The sequence below is a fragment of the Nothobranchius furzeri genome, chromosome 12 (genome assembly GCF_043380555.1).
Source record: "Nothobranchius furzeri strain GRZ-AD chromosome 12, NfurGRZ-RIMD1, whole genome shotgun sequence".
Lineage (NCBI taxonomy): Eukaryota > Metazoa > Chordata > Actinopteri > Cyprinodontiformes > Nothobranchiidae > Nothobranchius > Nothobranchius furzeri.
Window position 1 is genome coordinate 47,864,166 of NC_091752.1, and position 15,665 is coordinate 47,879,830.

The 15,665-nt window shown below is 44.5% G+C and overlaps 1 protein-coding gene across 2 annotated transcripts in view; it reads left to right on the forward strand.

Moving 5' to 3' along the window:
• dlk2 (delta-like 2 homolog (Drosophila)) overlaps window positions 1–15,034 on the forward strand; it is a 28,702-nt gene extending 13,668 nt beyond the window's left edge. The window contains exons 3-8 of one of the 2 annotated variants that reach the window (XM_070542652.1): window positions 8,562–8,687; window positions 11,728–11,785; window positions 12,343–12,473; window positions 12,637–12,781; window positions 14,100–14,532; window positions 14,644–15,034. In XM_070542652.1, coding sequence (XP_070398753.1) covers window positions 8,585–8,687; window positions 11,728–11,785; window positions 12,343–12,473; window positions 12,637–12,781; window positions 14,100–14,532; window positions 14,644–14,817 — 1,044 coding nt within the window. In that variant the 5' untranslated portion in view covers window positions 8,562–8,584 and the 3' untranslated portion in view covers window positions 14,818–15,034. Of the gene's footprint in view, window positions 1–8,561; window positions 8,688–11,727; window positions 11,786–12,342; window positions 12,474–12,636; window positions 12,782–14,099 lie in introns of both variants that reach the window. The other variant, XM_054750447.2, reaches the window with a different exon arrangement.
• Window positions 15,035–15,665: the final 631 nt, after the last annotated feature.

Below are 15,665 nucleotides of genomic sequence, written 5' to 3' on the forward strand. Positions count from 1 at the left end.
GTTTGCTAAGACCCCTAGTCTCCCTCTGCCTGCTCCAATATGGTGTTAGTGAGTGTTGATGAGGTGTATTCCATGGCTGTGGTGAGCGGGCAGTGCGGGCATCATCTGGCCAATGCCAGCTGATGCCACCACACCACCCCACTTGCACCCACAGCCCTCAGTGTCTAAGTGCAGTTTAAAATTGGAAATGGGCTCCGGCACTTGGGATGAGGCTGAGAAATCCCCCGGTCAAATGCCGTTGAATGTGCTCACTCCAAAGGCCCTAAGTGTGTGTTTGTGTGGAATTTCGATGGCGGAGGTGTTTAAGGTGCGAATAAAATTGGGGGGCAGGTTGCCACAGGAATGAGGAAATGGGGTCCATGCCCACACTCCCTGACTTGTCCAACCCCCAAGGTCCTATGTGCATGTTTGTGTGATGATGTGAGGGAGCAGGAGGAGAGAAATGTGCGGGGATGGGGAGGAATGGCTAGTTGGGCTTAGCCCCCCAGGGAGCCAGCTCCCCCACTGGCCCCAATAGGCACCTCTGTTGTCAAAATGCCACCCAGAGCACGGAGACCCCCAGTCTATCCTGCCAGGGCCCAAAGCAGCAGCATCACAGAGCCTCACGGAGTCCGAGGGCACCAACCCAGCCCCACCCCAGTAGAATATCTACGCCCATCCCTGCATTTGCACAACTTCCGGATTATAAAAGACATAGGACATCCAGGTAAGGCTGGGTCCTCCCCCTCCTGGACTTCCCCCTCCTCTGTGATGGGACAGCAGAGGAGCCAAGGTCTACCTGAGGCCCCTGAACCTGAGTCAGGCACTGCTGCATGTTCCTGCCATCTCCCTGGCAGCATACATGTAAGGACCCGACCCCCAAGGCCCCGCCCAGATCCCCCCCACGGGGCTGGTCACCCCCACACCCCCAGAGAGATGGATTTGAAGTGGAAGCAGAGGCTATATCAAGTGTAATATGATCTAACAAAAGATTTCTATACTGGTTGATGCAAAGAGTATCTCTATTTTTCCAATTCAAGAGGATCGTTTTCTTAGCGATGCATATGGCAGTCAGAACCACGTGAGCCAAAGATGTTTTAATTGGGACATCGTCCAGGTTTCCCAGTAAACAAAGAGAGGGGGGCGGTTGGGATATCACATTTCAGACACTTTGACAGGTCTTCACATACTCTACCCCAAAATACCTGGACAGGTGGACAGGACCACAGTGCGTGAATGTAATTGTCAGGAATGATGTTTGTGCAGTGTGTACACGTGTCAGACGGCACAAACCCTATCTTGAACATCCGATGACCTGTATAGTGTACTCTGTGTAGAATTTTGTGCTGAATTAATTGTAAATTGGAATGTCTGATCATTTTAAAAGTTTTTAAACAAGTTTGGGACCAGAAGTTCTGGTTGAGGCTGACTGATAGATCCACCTCCCATTTTTCAATAGGGATTGCTATTCTATCATCTATTTTGGACAGTGTCTTATATACATTAGACAGTAGTTTGGGGGGTTTGAGATTATAGAAGTCTAATACCCTTGGTGGTGTTTGTAATTCTATTTTAATGAGCTTAAATTTTTGTTTGACTATGGATTTAATTTGGTGATATTCTAAAAAGCTATTCTTACCTATTCCAAATTGGGAGACTCTTCTATTAAATGGGATGAAGGTCAATCCTTCATATATGTGCTCCGGGTATATGATTTCTTTATTTTTCCAGTCTGGAAGGTTCATCATTTTATTGTTTTGCTAAATATCAGGATTTTTCCAGATAGGTGTGCGTCTGCATGGTAATAGTGAAGACTCGGTCATTTTTAGATACTCCCACCATGCTGTCAGAGAGGTGCTGATACTAATACTTTTGAAGCCTTCATGTTTTCTTATGCTTTAGCTAATAAATGGTAAGTCTGAAAGCTCTATCGTATTGCAATGTGTCTGTTCTATGTCTAACCAAGACTCATCTAGTGGGTTATCTTGCAACCATCTTGGTATATATTGCAGCCTGTTGGCTAAGAAATAATAATAAAAGTTGGGTAGATCCAGTCCTCTTTTGTCTTTGATCATCTGAAGCGTTTTTAAGCTAATTCATGGAGGTTTATCCTGCCAAAGTAATTTGGTAAGGGAGGAGTCCAGAGATCTAAACCAGTCAGCTGGTGGTTTGTTTGGGCTTATTGAAAATAAATAATTTATTCTGGGTAAGACCATCATTTTAATTGTAGCAACTCTCCCCATGAGTGATATCGGTAAGGACTTCCATCTTGCAAGATCATCTTCCACTTTCTTTAAAAGTGGGATGTAGTTTAGTTTGGTTAGATCTGCCAACTTGGGAGAGACAGTAATTCCCAGGTATGTGATATTCCCTGACTCCAATTGTGTATTAAGTAAATTGACAAAAGAGAAATTAATTAGTAGAACTGTGGATTTTAACCAGTTTATAGAGTGATATGAAACATTTGAAAAAGAGTTTATCAGTTCTATTGAATGGGAGAGAGAGGATTGAGAATTCTGGAGAAAGAGTAAAACATCATCTGCATAAAGACTGATCTTATGTTCTATTTTCTTACACTTTATGCCTTTAATACCTGTTGTTTGCCTGATTGCTGCTGCTAGTGGTTCAATAAAGATAGCAAACAGTGAGGGGGAGAGTGGGCATCCCTGCCTGGTGCCCCTCTGAAGACAGAAGCTAGCTGATATTTGGTCGTTTGTCCTGACACGTGCAGTTGGTGAACTGTATAATGTTTGTGGCCAGTTTAAGAAGTTCCCAAAACCAAATTTATGTAAAGTTGCAAATAAGAACTTCCAGTTAACTCTATCAAAAGCCTTTTCTTCATCTAGAGATAATATACTAGTTTCTATGTTTCTACTGTAAGAGGAATCTATCAAGTTAAGTAATCTACGTGAGTTTGTGGATGACTGTCTACTCTTAATGAAACCATTTTGGTCAGGGTGTATTATGAAGGGGGTTACCTTCTCTAATCTTTTGGCCAGGGCTTTACAAATTATTTTGAGATCAACATTAATAAGAGAAATTGGGCGATAGCTGGTAGGAAATGCAGGGTCTTTGCCTGGTTTTAACAAGAGACTAATATTGGCTGAGTTCATGCTTGGCTGTAATCTGCCACTCTTTTCGATTTCCCTCACCATTCTGAAAAATACTGGACCCAGAATGATCCAGAATTCTTTGTAGAACTCTGCTGGAAACCCGTCTGGACCTGGAGCTTTCCTATTAGTCGTGGACTTAAGGACTTCCTGAAGCTCCGCTGATGTTAGTGGCAAGTCCAGGACTGTAACTTGGCTGTCTGATAATTTAGGAAGTGTTATCCTGTCAAGGAACTCATCGATCTCGTTATCCGATGGGTTTATCTGTGGTGAGTACAAAGTTTGGTAAAAGTCTCTGAAAGTGTTGTTTATGCTTTCAGGGTCATAAACTATATTCCCGGTTGATTCTTTTACAGCAGATATGGTAGTTTTCTCTTTATTTATTTTTAACTGGTTAGCTAAAAATTTACCTGATTTATTACTATGTTCAAAGTTTTCTATTTGTAGTCTTTGTGCTAAAAATTGTGTCTTTCTGTCAATAATTCCATGGAGTTCTAATTTAGCTTTACGTAATTTGCTCAGTAACTCTTCTTCTGTGGATGCCTCTAAAGACTTAATGATTTCTTCTAACTCCTGAATACGTTTGTTTTCTGTTTTTTTCTTATGTGATGAGAAAGAGATTATTTTACCTCTCATCACTGCCTTTCCTGCCTCCCAGAGAATAGATGCTGATGTTCCAGGCAGGTCATTATGTTCTAAATATGAAGCCCACTCCTTTTTAAAAAATTCTATAAAACCTTCATCTTTAAGCAGTGATGTATTAAACCTCCAGTTTTTGCTTGTTGGGATTGTCTTCTTGTTTACCAGAGTTAATGAAACCGGAGCATGGTCGCTGACAACTATGGGGTGTATCTCAGTGTCTGAAATGTCAGCCAAAAATGAGCTGCTGACTAGAAAATAATCCAAACGTGAATGTGAGTGATGGACGTGTGAAAAAAAGTATATTCTCTATGGTTAGGATGAGGAGATCGCCATGCATCACAAAGCCCATAATTACTCATGTACTGTTTAACTAAAAATGTTAGTGGATTGCCAGTTGCGCTGAGTCCCAGCTGCACTGAGCCTGTCTGTTAAAGAGTTCATCCAAAAATTAAAATTGCCTCCAATTATAAGTGGACAGTCCAAGTGTTCGGAGAGTACAGAGAAAAAAATTATGAAAGAATGAAGGGTCATCAATATTTGGACAGTACATGCTGAAAATTCATAAGCTTTGGTTCTGTACAGATATTTTTAACATTATAAATCTACCCTCTGGATCAGAAACTGTGTCCAATACTGTGAAATTGATCCATGCTTTCGTTCTTTTTTAAACACAGAAACAGTTTTGTTTACCTGTTAGTAGCTACAGTTTCGCCGACGGCTGCCGGCTTCTTCAGGCTGACGCTGATGGTGGCGCGTCACTTCCTTCTCCGTTTATCTGCGGGCAGCAGAGGACGTTGTCGCCCTCTACTGCCCGCTCTCCCCTCTCCGACGATGCAGTCCCATGCGTGGTCCAGCGTGTAAACTCCGTCGTCCCTGTTCATGGTCCCACATCCACGTCTCCTTATCTCGATTGAAAAGAACAACCCAAAAAAAGAACCAGAAACCCAGAAAGACAAGAACCAAAACCAGTGATAACCCTACCATACATCAGAGGCATAACGGAAAAAATAAGAGCAACAATGAAAAAACACAACATAAACACACCAACAAAGCCATACACAACAGTTAGAAACAGACTAGTACACCCAAAAGACAAAATATCAGCTGGACAAAAATGTGGAGTCATCTACGAAATCCCATGCAAAATATGCAATAAAACATACATAGGAGAAACTGGACGCCAACTCAATACACGGACAATAGAACACAGAAAGGAGTGTGAGAAAGAGGCAAATCGTAAACACACAAGAGCAGCAAAAGAAGAAGCAGAAAGTACAATAAAAAAGTCAGCCGTAACAGATCATTGCTTAAGAGAAAACCACATAATGGACTGGGACAGCACACGGATCATAACCACCGAACAACAAAAATACAAAAGATGGATCAAGGAAGCAATCGAGATAAAGAGACGTGGATGTGGGACCATGAACAGGGACGACGGAGTTTACACGCTGGACCACGCATGGGACTGCATCGTCGGAGAGGGGAGAGCAGGCAGTAGAGGGCGACAACGTCCTCTGCTGCCCGCAGATAAACGGAGAAGGAAGTGACGCTCCACCATCAGCGTCAGCCTGAAGAAGCCGGCAGCCGTCGGCGAAACTGTAGCTACTAACAGGTAAACAAAACTGTTTCTGTGTTTAAAAAAGAACGAAAGCATGGATTTAGAAAGACACAGCAAGAACACACCTAAGCTGTGAAATTGATGTTTTTGTGTATTAAAATAGCTACACCCCTTTGCCTAGAGTTATAGCAGGCAGAGAACATGCTGGGAAACTCAGGTGTTTTAAGTTCATCTGCGGATGTGGCAGATCAATGAGTCTCTTGTAACAATATTACGTCTGCTTGCACTCTCTTTAGCTGATCAAAAATCTTTAATCTTTTCTCTCTGGAGCCAGCTCCATGTACGTTCCATGAGACAAACCTTAGTGCACCCATAGATGTGTGTGTGTGTGTGTGTGTGTGTGTGTGTGTTTGTGTGTGTGTGTGAGTAGCTAAAATATGACGCCTTCATGTGAATCAGATGGAATAAGTAACTAAATGTATAAAATAGTATGTTAAAAAATAACAGAAAAGTAAATCATAATAATAATAATAAAGATCCAACAGTGTTTGTGGTTGTATTATTTGATGCATAAATTACGATATTGTGCTGTGGATTATATGTGTGTGTGTGTGTGTGTGTGTGTGTGTGTACGCGCGTGCTGAGTCTGATGCAGTGTTGGAAAGTTGTGTGGTTGTGCCATACAGATGTAAAGGTACAAAAGCAGGTAAAGAGAGGAAAGGAAAAAATTATACAGGTTGAAGAAGAAGAAAGAACTAAAAAGAAAAGGTGCTAGGGGTGTGAGATGGTGATGAACAAGTGATATAATCTAGAATACAGATTTAGCTGTTTAATCCTGACGTGCTCAAACCCAGTGAATCCTGATAAGAATAATAAATGTCTGACCTGATGTTGGGCTACCACACAACACTCGGGGCAAAACCCGTTCCGATCTTGTAAATTCTCACACGAAGGGAAAATCGGCTCAAAAAAGCGAAAAAGTTGCACAGTGACCGCCCGGCTTTACATCTGCTAACATAGTACATGTAAAAGGGAGTACTTTACTGGTGTGACTGTGTATGTACTCTGGTCACACTAGTCAAACACGCTAATATTGCTGATGTTTGTCCTCTGTGTGTAGTATTTGTGCTAAATGTGTATTTGTGACAAACGGTTTAGGGTCATGTGACCACGAACATATGTTCTTTCTTTCTGCTCAGCAGAAACAAAGTCCTCCATACTCTGGAGCAGAACATGAAAACAACATAAATGATGAAAACTTTAATAAAATATGTGGAGAAACTGCAGCTGAAGGGGACTTCCGGCGTTGCCATGGAAACATGTAGACTGAGCGCTCTAGGTAAACAGCTCCAGCTACAACTTTATTCAAACAGCTCACGGTCTCTGTTGTAGTTCTGATATCTCTGTAGTCCTCGAAGGCATGAATGACTAATTATCGCTTCGTCTGGATGACCACCCTGGTGTCCTAGACATCCTTCTCATCTTCATCCACCTCCTCCACTCTGGTAACCTAGAACTCTTCTGTCCTTTTCTTCAATTCTCGTTCATCTGGCATCATTTAACAGGGGCTGCCTGTGGGCATTGATTGCTGAATGGCGATTGAATCCACCAGAGAATTGTTCATTAAACATGGCTTAATAATGTTTTTGGACGGTAAAAAGTGCAGGGGACAAAAAATGACTTTGGAAATAGTGGAGGGGACAGACGGCTGTGTGTATCCAACAAGGTCTGTGGTTATAATTTCTGTTCTGTTTGCTTGAGCTACGGAGGTTTCACAAGAAACGATGCATTTTACTAGAAACTGGAAATCTGCACATGACTTCATTCTGAGTATTCTTTTGTGTTTGAGATCCTGTCTGGCCCGACTTGAACTGTGGAATAGGAAGTGTTCTGGAAGCGTAGTGCGTAACAAAAGACTTGAAGTGTGAGTAACGTGTCCTCACGGTTCTGGAACACATCTAAAACGCTGTGCTTGGCAGCCAGTGGAAGTGTATCCATCCAATAAAACTTGGTTAATTTCTGCACACTGGGTTTTGTGGGCATTCTGCAATGCTTACACGTCTGGTGGAAAGGCCCAGTAACCATTAGCATTAGCAACTCCGACACACAGCAGGACTCCTCCAGGCTTGTGTTATTGGTGGAGGTAAAACATCAACGTTGCAGAGCAAACAGTCATTGGAAGAGTCTTGTTGCTGTCCAATCAGAAGAGAGATGTCCCAACATCACAGCTTAATTTAATAGCAATAAAATGTGTTTAGGACACTTATCTTATGTCTGACCACCACAAACCAGCTCTCTGTGTTCTGTGAGCTTGTAGAGGTTTCAGTCTGGTGAAACTCTGCTGTTATCAGATCTCTCTCTCTCTCTCTGGTTTGAAGGCTTAAAGATGGAGCCGTAGGGACGAGAACCAGAGTCACTGACTGTCAGCAGGTCGAGTTTCACACTTGTTTGATGTGAGAAGACACACCAGCCTCGTCTCAACTTCACACACATTTCAGAAATGCCACATACATGCAGAGACATTTTTAAAAAGCTCTGAGTCACAGCAAGTTCCTGCAAGGACAAGAGCTCACCTCAGGTTCTGATGGACACCAGAAGGAACAAAAAGCTGATCCCACCTGTAAACACGATGGTGGAGGGCTGATGGTTTGGACTGGTTCTGCAGTACTCACTGGGTCCACCGAGAACTCCTCTGTATACCAAAGAGTTCTGGAGTCTAATGTGAGTCCATCTATCTGACAGCTGAAGCTGGGAACAAACCGGGTCATGAAACAGAAACGCAACTGAATCAATGTGCTGCCTTGGTCCAGTTTAAGTGTAGAGCAGAACCGAACTGAAACACTGTGGTAGAACCTTCAGAGAGCTTGGTGTTTGCTAACATCAAGAAGAGTGGACCAGAGCTTATCATGATAGACCAATACTGGTGCAGGTGGTCATGTTGGACCAGTGAGTGGATCTGAGAAAGACCAGGTGGATTTTAATCTCTGGGCCTTTATTGTGAAAGAATCCCTGGTTGCAGTTTCCCCTCTGGTTTTAGTTCCACCTCTATAAAAATGATTAGCCTGTGCTAACAACTGAAATTTGGTTCTGGATCTGATCCCAGACCAGAGGCTCTCTGTTGTCTTTGTCAATCAATCAAAGCATTATTCATAAAATGTCTTCCGCGACCGTGTTGGCGAGCCCAAGGCACTTGTCTTACCTGGTACTGCACTGGTTTTGGTTCCTGATTGAGTCCAAGCTACTGAAACTCACCACTTCCTTTGTTTCAGATCACCATCCTCCTGCAGCCGCCATGTTGGTGGTCAGACCCAGCAAGGTTCCACTAGCTGTCAGAACTGGCGCCACTCTGCTGCTGCTCAGCTGCTGCCTACTTGCCTTTTCCTGTGCACTTGAAGGTAGGTCACATGGCTGGCTAAGTCCTGCCTACTTTAGCCACTTTACAGTTCTGTTTCATTCACTTAAAAGCGCTTACCAATACTTCAGACACTTTTTCCAAATACTTAACATAGTACATATGCACAAAACCCAAACGACCAAATACTTTGTCTTGGTTTGGATGAACAGGCCTAAGTACTGTCTGTAGTACAGTGTAAGTATGTAAGCCTATGTATGTCTGTAGTACAGTGAACGTATGTGGACCTATGTACTGTCTGTAGAACAGTGTACGTATGTAGGCCTGTGTATGTCTGTAGTATAGTGTACTTATGTAGGCATATGCATGTCAGTAGTACAGTGTACAAATGTAGACCTATGTACTGTCTCTAGTACAGTGCACTTATGTTGGCATATGTACTGTCTGTAATAAATGTACGTATGTAGGCCTGTGTACTGTCTGTAGTACAGTGTACTAATGTAGGCCTATGTATGTCTGTAGTACAGTGTACTTATGTTGGCCTATGTACTGTCTGTAGTACAGTGTATGTATGTAGGCCTGTGTATGTCTGTAGTACAGTGTACCTACGTAGGCCTGTAAATGTCTGTAGAACAGTGTACTTATGTTGCCCTGTGTATGTCTGTAGAACAGTGTACGTATGTAAGCCTGTGTATGTCTGTAGTACAGTGTACTTATGTAGGTCTATGTATGTCTATAGTACAGTGTACTCATGTAGGCCTGTGTATGTCTGTAGTACAGTGTACTTATGTAGGCCTATATACTGTCTGTAGAACAGTGTACGTATGTAAGCCTGTGTATGTCTGTAGTACAGTGTACTTATGTAGGTCTATGTATGTCTATAGTACAGTGTACTCATGTAGGCCTGTGTATGTCTGTAGTACAGTGTACTTATGTAGGCCTATATACTGTCTGTAGTACAGTGTACTTATGTAGGCCTGTGTATGTCTGTAGTACAGTGTACTTATGTAGGCCTATGTATGTCTATAGTATAGGGTACTTATGTAGGCCTGTGTAGGTCTGTAGTACAGTGTACTTATGTAGATCCAGATGCTCTTCTAAAATACCTAAAATACACACACACACACACACACATATATATATATATATATATATATATATATATATATATATCACTTTCAGGCTGGATGCTGTCGAGTAACTTCTGTCTGTAGCACGGAGCTGCTGTTCTGGAACTGCTGATCAGTGTGGGAACTTGTTTGTGTGTGTGTGTGTGTGTGTGTGTGCATGTGTGTATGCGTGTGTGCGTGTTGGTGTGTGGGTGTGTATGTGTGTGCATATGTGTGTATGTGTATGTGTGTGTGTGCATGTATGTGTATACGTGTCTGGGTGTTGGTGTATGTGCATGCGTGTGTGTGCGTGTGTGTGTGTGTGTGTGTGTGTGTGTGTGTGTGTGTGTGTGTGTGTGTGTGTGTGTGTGTGTGTGTGTGTGTGTGTGTGTGTGTGTGTGTGTTTAGTAGCACATTCAATGTCGAAGATGTTATTATCAGGGGAGGGAGAATGTTTAAGTGGTTAGCAGCAGTGTGCTAGCCGATGGCCCCCTCCATGATGTAATCACAGTTTTATATTCAACAGTGAAGTTACAGATAAAAGGCAGAAGAAGGTTTTTTACCTCATCCCAATGCAGCGGGATTTCACCATGTCCCACACTTGATGAGCTGGGATCTGGTCACCCAGCTAGATCTGGTGCCCACAGCGTCCTTCACACCACCTCACGTTTCAGCCTGAGACAACAATAGCCTCAGCCCAACAGACAGAGGCTCTGACGCAAAAGCCCTCAGAGCCCGGCTGCTCCAGCCCTGCTCCCTTCTGTCCATCAGGGTTCTGACCGATCCTTGTTGGAATAAAACAGACAAAAACTTGGCACACACTCACAGGAGCGAGTCTGAAGTGGTTTTGAGTCAACATCCCACCTGTCTTCTGTTTGAAAGCTTTTGACATATCTATTGTTTTGTCTTTTGACCCATTTATCAGCTTTTTCATGTTTTGTTCCATTCTATATTTGTTTTTGATGTTTTTGCTCATTAGGAGAACTTTATTCTTACTTGTTTGTGGCTCAGTGATTCTGTGAGGAGGCTGCAGAATCTTCCTCAGTGATGAATCTCTGAACCTTCTACCCCTTTTGTGCCAGATTCAGCTCAACGTGTGTTGTCTCAAAACAGCAAGCAGCTTTCTGATTCCAGATCAGCTGCTCTCTGGTGGAATACGAGCCGGCAGCAGTTTGAACTTTGACCTGCAGCGGCCGCCGGGCCACGCGGCAGGCAGCACGCCGGCCCACTTTGGCGTTGTGGCGTCTTGTCAGCTCACTGTTTGTTGTTCCAGCAGCTCAGCTCCTGTTGCAGCATCAGATTCTTCTTTGTCAGTCTGAAAAGAATCCAACACTTGGTTCTTCAAGGTCACATGACCTGCAGTCAGAGTTGGCAAAAGGTCAAAGGTCAAAGTCTAATATTTTTCGACTAACTGTGACTGGAACGTACCAACCAGAAATGAGAGTGGTCAGGAGCAGACAGCTCCATGTGACCAGCTCCCTCAAACAGCTTCAGTGTCCTCCAGAGGAAGACGATTCAGGACTCTGGCCACACCTACCTCTCTCCTGATAGGACGTTGTCAGGTGAGGAGCTCAGATATCCGGGAGGTGCTCAGAGTAGAGCTGCTGCTCCTCCAGCATCGACAGATGGAGAGGAGTCTATGCTTGTTTTCCTTATTGTGACTAAACAATAAGAGACTTTTGAAAAGGCTCATGATGCGAAGCCTGACACTTGGAGCACAAAGGGATGCAAAAGGTGAGTTTAGCCTAAAGAGCCCTCTTTAAAACATTTATTCTTTAATCTGAGCATCGCTAACGTTCACAAGGATTTTACACCTGTTACTGAATGCTACTGTGTTCTGCGGGACGTTGCTGGGCCACTGGGACAGGAGATGGACATCTTAGCACAGTGAAGCAGCAGGGGAACAAATAGTTTTGGAAAGCATGCACGTCAGCTTCCTGTCTCTGATCTGGCTTTCTCTTCCTCTTCCTGCAGGAAACAACTGCAGTTGTAACACCGCCAACAGCCACTGTGATGAGTTTGGAGTCTGCAGGTGAGACTGGATTGCTACCTGGTGCTGGATCACCCTTCTGAAGCTGTTAACATTTGTAGTTGGTAGGAGGAAGTCTTCTCCTCCATGGTCCTAGTATACACAAAGCACTACACTGGTGGGCGATGCTGTGTCACCTTGGGAAGACTTGCGTTGGGGGGGTACCACAAGGTTCTGTCCTAGGACCACTCTTCTTTGCTCTTTATTCACTTCCCTTGGGGGCTCTCCTGCGTATTCATGGGGTTAATCTGTATGTAGATGACTGTAAGAATTATTTTCCTCTGTTTCTGGGGAAAGGGGCTCCATTTCTAATCTCCAGGCTTGTTTGGATGATGTTAACTCTAGGCTCACTGCTAATTACCTCCATGAGAGCAAAAGTGAGTACCCTCTAGTAAAGTGGGTGAGAGTTCTGCTCCAAATTTAGATGTTCTCTCTCCCTACCAGAAGTCAGTTGTCACCAGCCTGGGGGCTAGGATGGAAGCAGAGTCTGGCCGCACTGAGACGTCTACAGTTGGTTCAGAACTCGATAGCCAGATTTCTGACTTCCTGTCTGTGTGCAGATGTGACCCCGGCTGGGACGGTGACTTCTGTGACGTCTGTGTGCCGATGCCTGGATGCGTCCATGGTTCCTGTCTACAGCCGTGGCAGTGCACCTGTGAACCGGGCTGGGGAGGGCGTTTCTGTGACAAAGGTGAGAAACCTCACCTTTGGTGTGAAGATGTGCAAATCTGAAGTAAACAAATCAAACCTTTTCTAAACCATTTCCACTCAAACATTATTATTATTATTGCTTCAGACTGTCTTGGTGTTGTGATTTTTTCTTTGCATGTTATGTGAATTATGTTTCCTGTCAGACCTGAGCATGTGCTCACAACAGCAACCATGTCTCAATGGCGCCACCTGTGTGACGGAGGACAGTGGAGACTTTTCCTGTGTGTGTGCTAAAGGATTTCATGGCCTTACCTGCCAGTGGAGGACTGGACCCTGTCACCGGAGGAGGTAATTAATTAAACAGAGATCAGTAACTGTCTAATACTCAACTTACTTTTGTAGCGCTTTCACACAAAAGAACTGCACACAAACACACAAAAATGAACAATATAATAGTACAGCACATAAAAACAGTCAAATTCAACAATCAACCAGAAGTAAAAGCTAGAGAATATTAACGAGACTTTAAAAGTATCTTAAGGGACAGCAGGAGCTCAGGCTGTCCAGTAATTGAAAGGTTGCAGGTTCGATTCCGGCTCCGAGCAGAGAATGCTGCTGTTGTGTCCTTGGACAAGACACTTAACCCCCTCGCCTGCTGGTGGTGGTCGGAAGGACTGGTGGCGCCCATGCTCTGCAGCCTCACCTTCATCAGAGAGCTTGAGGGCAGCTGTGGCTACATCATAGCTCATCCCCACCAGCGTGTGAATGTGTGTGTGAATGGGTGAATGACTGGTTGTGTTGTGAAGCGCCTTGGGGAGCTGTAGACCCCTAAGAAGGCGCTATACAAATACAGGCCATTCACCATTTAAAATGAGCAACTGAGAAGGCTTACCTAATAAAAAGGGGAAGCTGGTTCCACAGTTTGAGAGCCTCTTCTGAAAATACACAATCACCTCTGCACACTAATTGTGTCCTTGGAGTCTCCAGAAGACATGCACTCTCATAATATAATGACCTAGGAGAAGCATAATGCCCGGATCACACCAGATTTGAAGCTCTGCGACGTGGATCGCTCACGAAATCCGTGCGCTGTCCGCTCCTCTGTTCACATCAGGAGAGAACTTTCAATGAGCGCTTCTGCTCACGCCTACTGTTTGCAAAGATAAGATGAGAGTCCAAATGCACACCCAGGTCTTTTACCACAGAGTTCCTGAAGGGTTCCAGTACGCCAGGTTCTAGACTGGCACCACTGCTGGAGATACTGGGACCTCTGTCTTGTCCTCGTTTAGTTGCACAAAGTTATATTACAGCCAGGATTTTACATTGTTTGGGCAATCCAACAATGGCATGACGGAAGAGTTGTTATTCTTCACCTGAAAATAGATTTGTGTGTCATCGGCATAGCATTGAAATGGGAAGTTGTCTTTCATGTCCATATATCATCTGGGTAAGGCAATGCTCATTTCATTCATCCAGGGCTCAGCTTTTTGATTGGACTGAACAACTTTCTGATAACTGATTGATGAACTCTTGGAGCTGATGGTTAGGAGTTTATTGGTAGTTTATTGGTTCTGACTGGTGTAATGTGTATCAACACTTTTCTTCTATAACAAGATTGATTGCAGATTAACTTGATCTGCATAAGTGAAGTCTGTCTTTCTTGCAGGTCTCTTTGTAAAAATGGCGGTCTGTGTGAAGATGCTGACGGCTTCGCAGAGGCACCGATGTGTCGCTGCCTTGCCGGTTTTACAGGGCCACGCTGTGAGACCGATGTGGACGACTGCCTGATGATGCCATGTGGCAGAGGCGCCACCTGCTTGGATGGTATCAACCGCTTCTCGTGCCTCTGTCCCGTGGGCTTCACTGGCCGCTTTTGTACTGTTAACCTGGATGACTGTGCCAGTCAGCCTTGCCTGAATGATGGCCGCTGTGTGGACCTGGCCGGGGGCTTCCATTGCGTATGCCGACCTGGCTTCACTGGAAACACCTGCGAGAGGCCACTACGCCACAATAACTCCAGCAGAGATGCCACTGGACCCGGCTGGACGACGCCAGACAGGGATGGGAGTTGGCATGGCAACAGGCCGCTGAGGGTGACAGTGAGTGATCGTGGCGAAGCTGGCCTCTCAGACCTACAGCTCATCATTGTTTTGGTTCTGGGGGTGGTGACTCTGGGTGCAGTGGTGCTGACCACTGCTCTCCTCCTGCAGGGCCACTGTTGGTGCTGTGTCCATGCCCCCTGTGGGTCATCATCATCATCATCACAGGGAGATGACTCAAGAGGTCAGCGCACAACATGCGATGAGCCAGAGAGTCGGATCCCCTTCCAGAATACAGCAGAACCACAGAAGAAGAGACTTAATGAGCAGGTGATTCAGACTTAGCTGAGAGGTCAGAGGTCATCACCTCAGTTACTCATCAGGAACCAGGACACTCAGGAGCCATGGCCCAAGTGGACGCCATCACCATGATGACACATCTGGAGCTCAGACTCTGTTCAGGGTTCTCCTGAGTCAGGATGTTTGACCAAATTTAGTGTGAAGGACGACTTCTGGTGTAGCCAGAACCGAGTCAGCTCTGATTTGTGAAAAGAATCCCCAAATGAACCAAGCACAACAAGAAGCAACTGAGAGACAAGTGTGGTTGTTTGGGTTTCCAGCAGGACTGTAAATACTGTAAATATTATTTATTGTGTACAGAACATGTTCCATCCACATGGAGCCAACAGTCAGAACATTTCCCTGAACAGAAACAGAATCAATCCACAAGGGTTTTCTGTTGGAGCCCATGGTCCAGCTCCATCCTACCAGAACCACCATGTTCTGGTTCTCCATCAGAAGGATCCTTATTGAGCCCAAACATCTGATTCTAATCAAGAACCACAAGGCCTTCAGCAGACAGTCCCATGTAAAACGGACCCAAACAAGCTCAGCATCAGGATGGGTTCCAGCTGAGGCCCAGTCCATCGGGTTCTGCTACAGGTCCCGGTTATGTCTGATCAGGCTCAGACTTAACTGTTTCTGACACAAACTGTCTTCATCTGTAAAGCCCCACCTACTGAAAGCCCAGGGCTGCTCTGATTGGTCAGAATGAGACAGCTGGTACGTTGTGGTGATGTCATCAAGTAAAGACAAAATAATAAATGAGGCATTTAGGAGCACAGTCATCAGTGGCAATAACTAATGTTCACCTGCACAGACAGGTGAGCTCAACATTTACCTGTTCAGGTGTT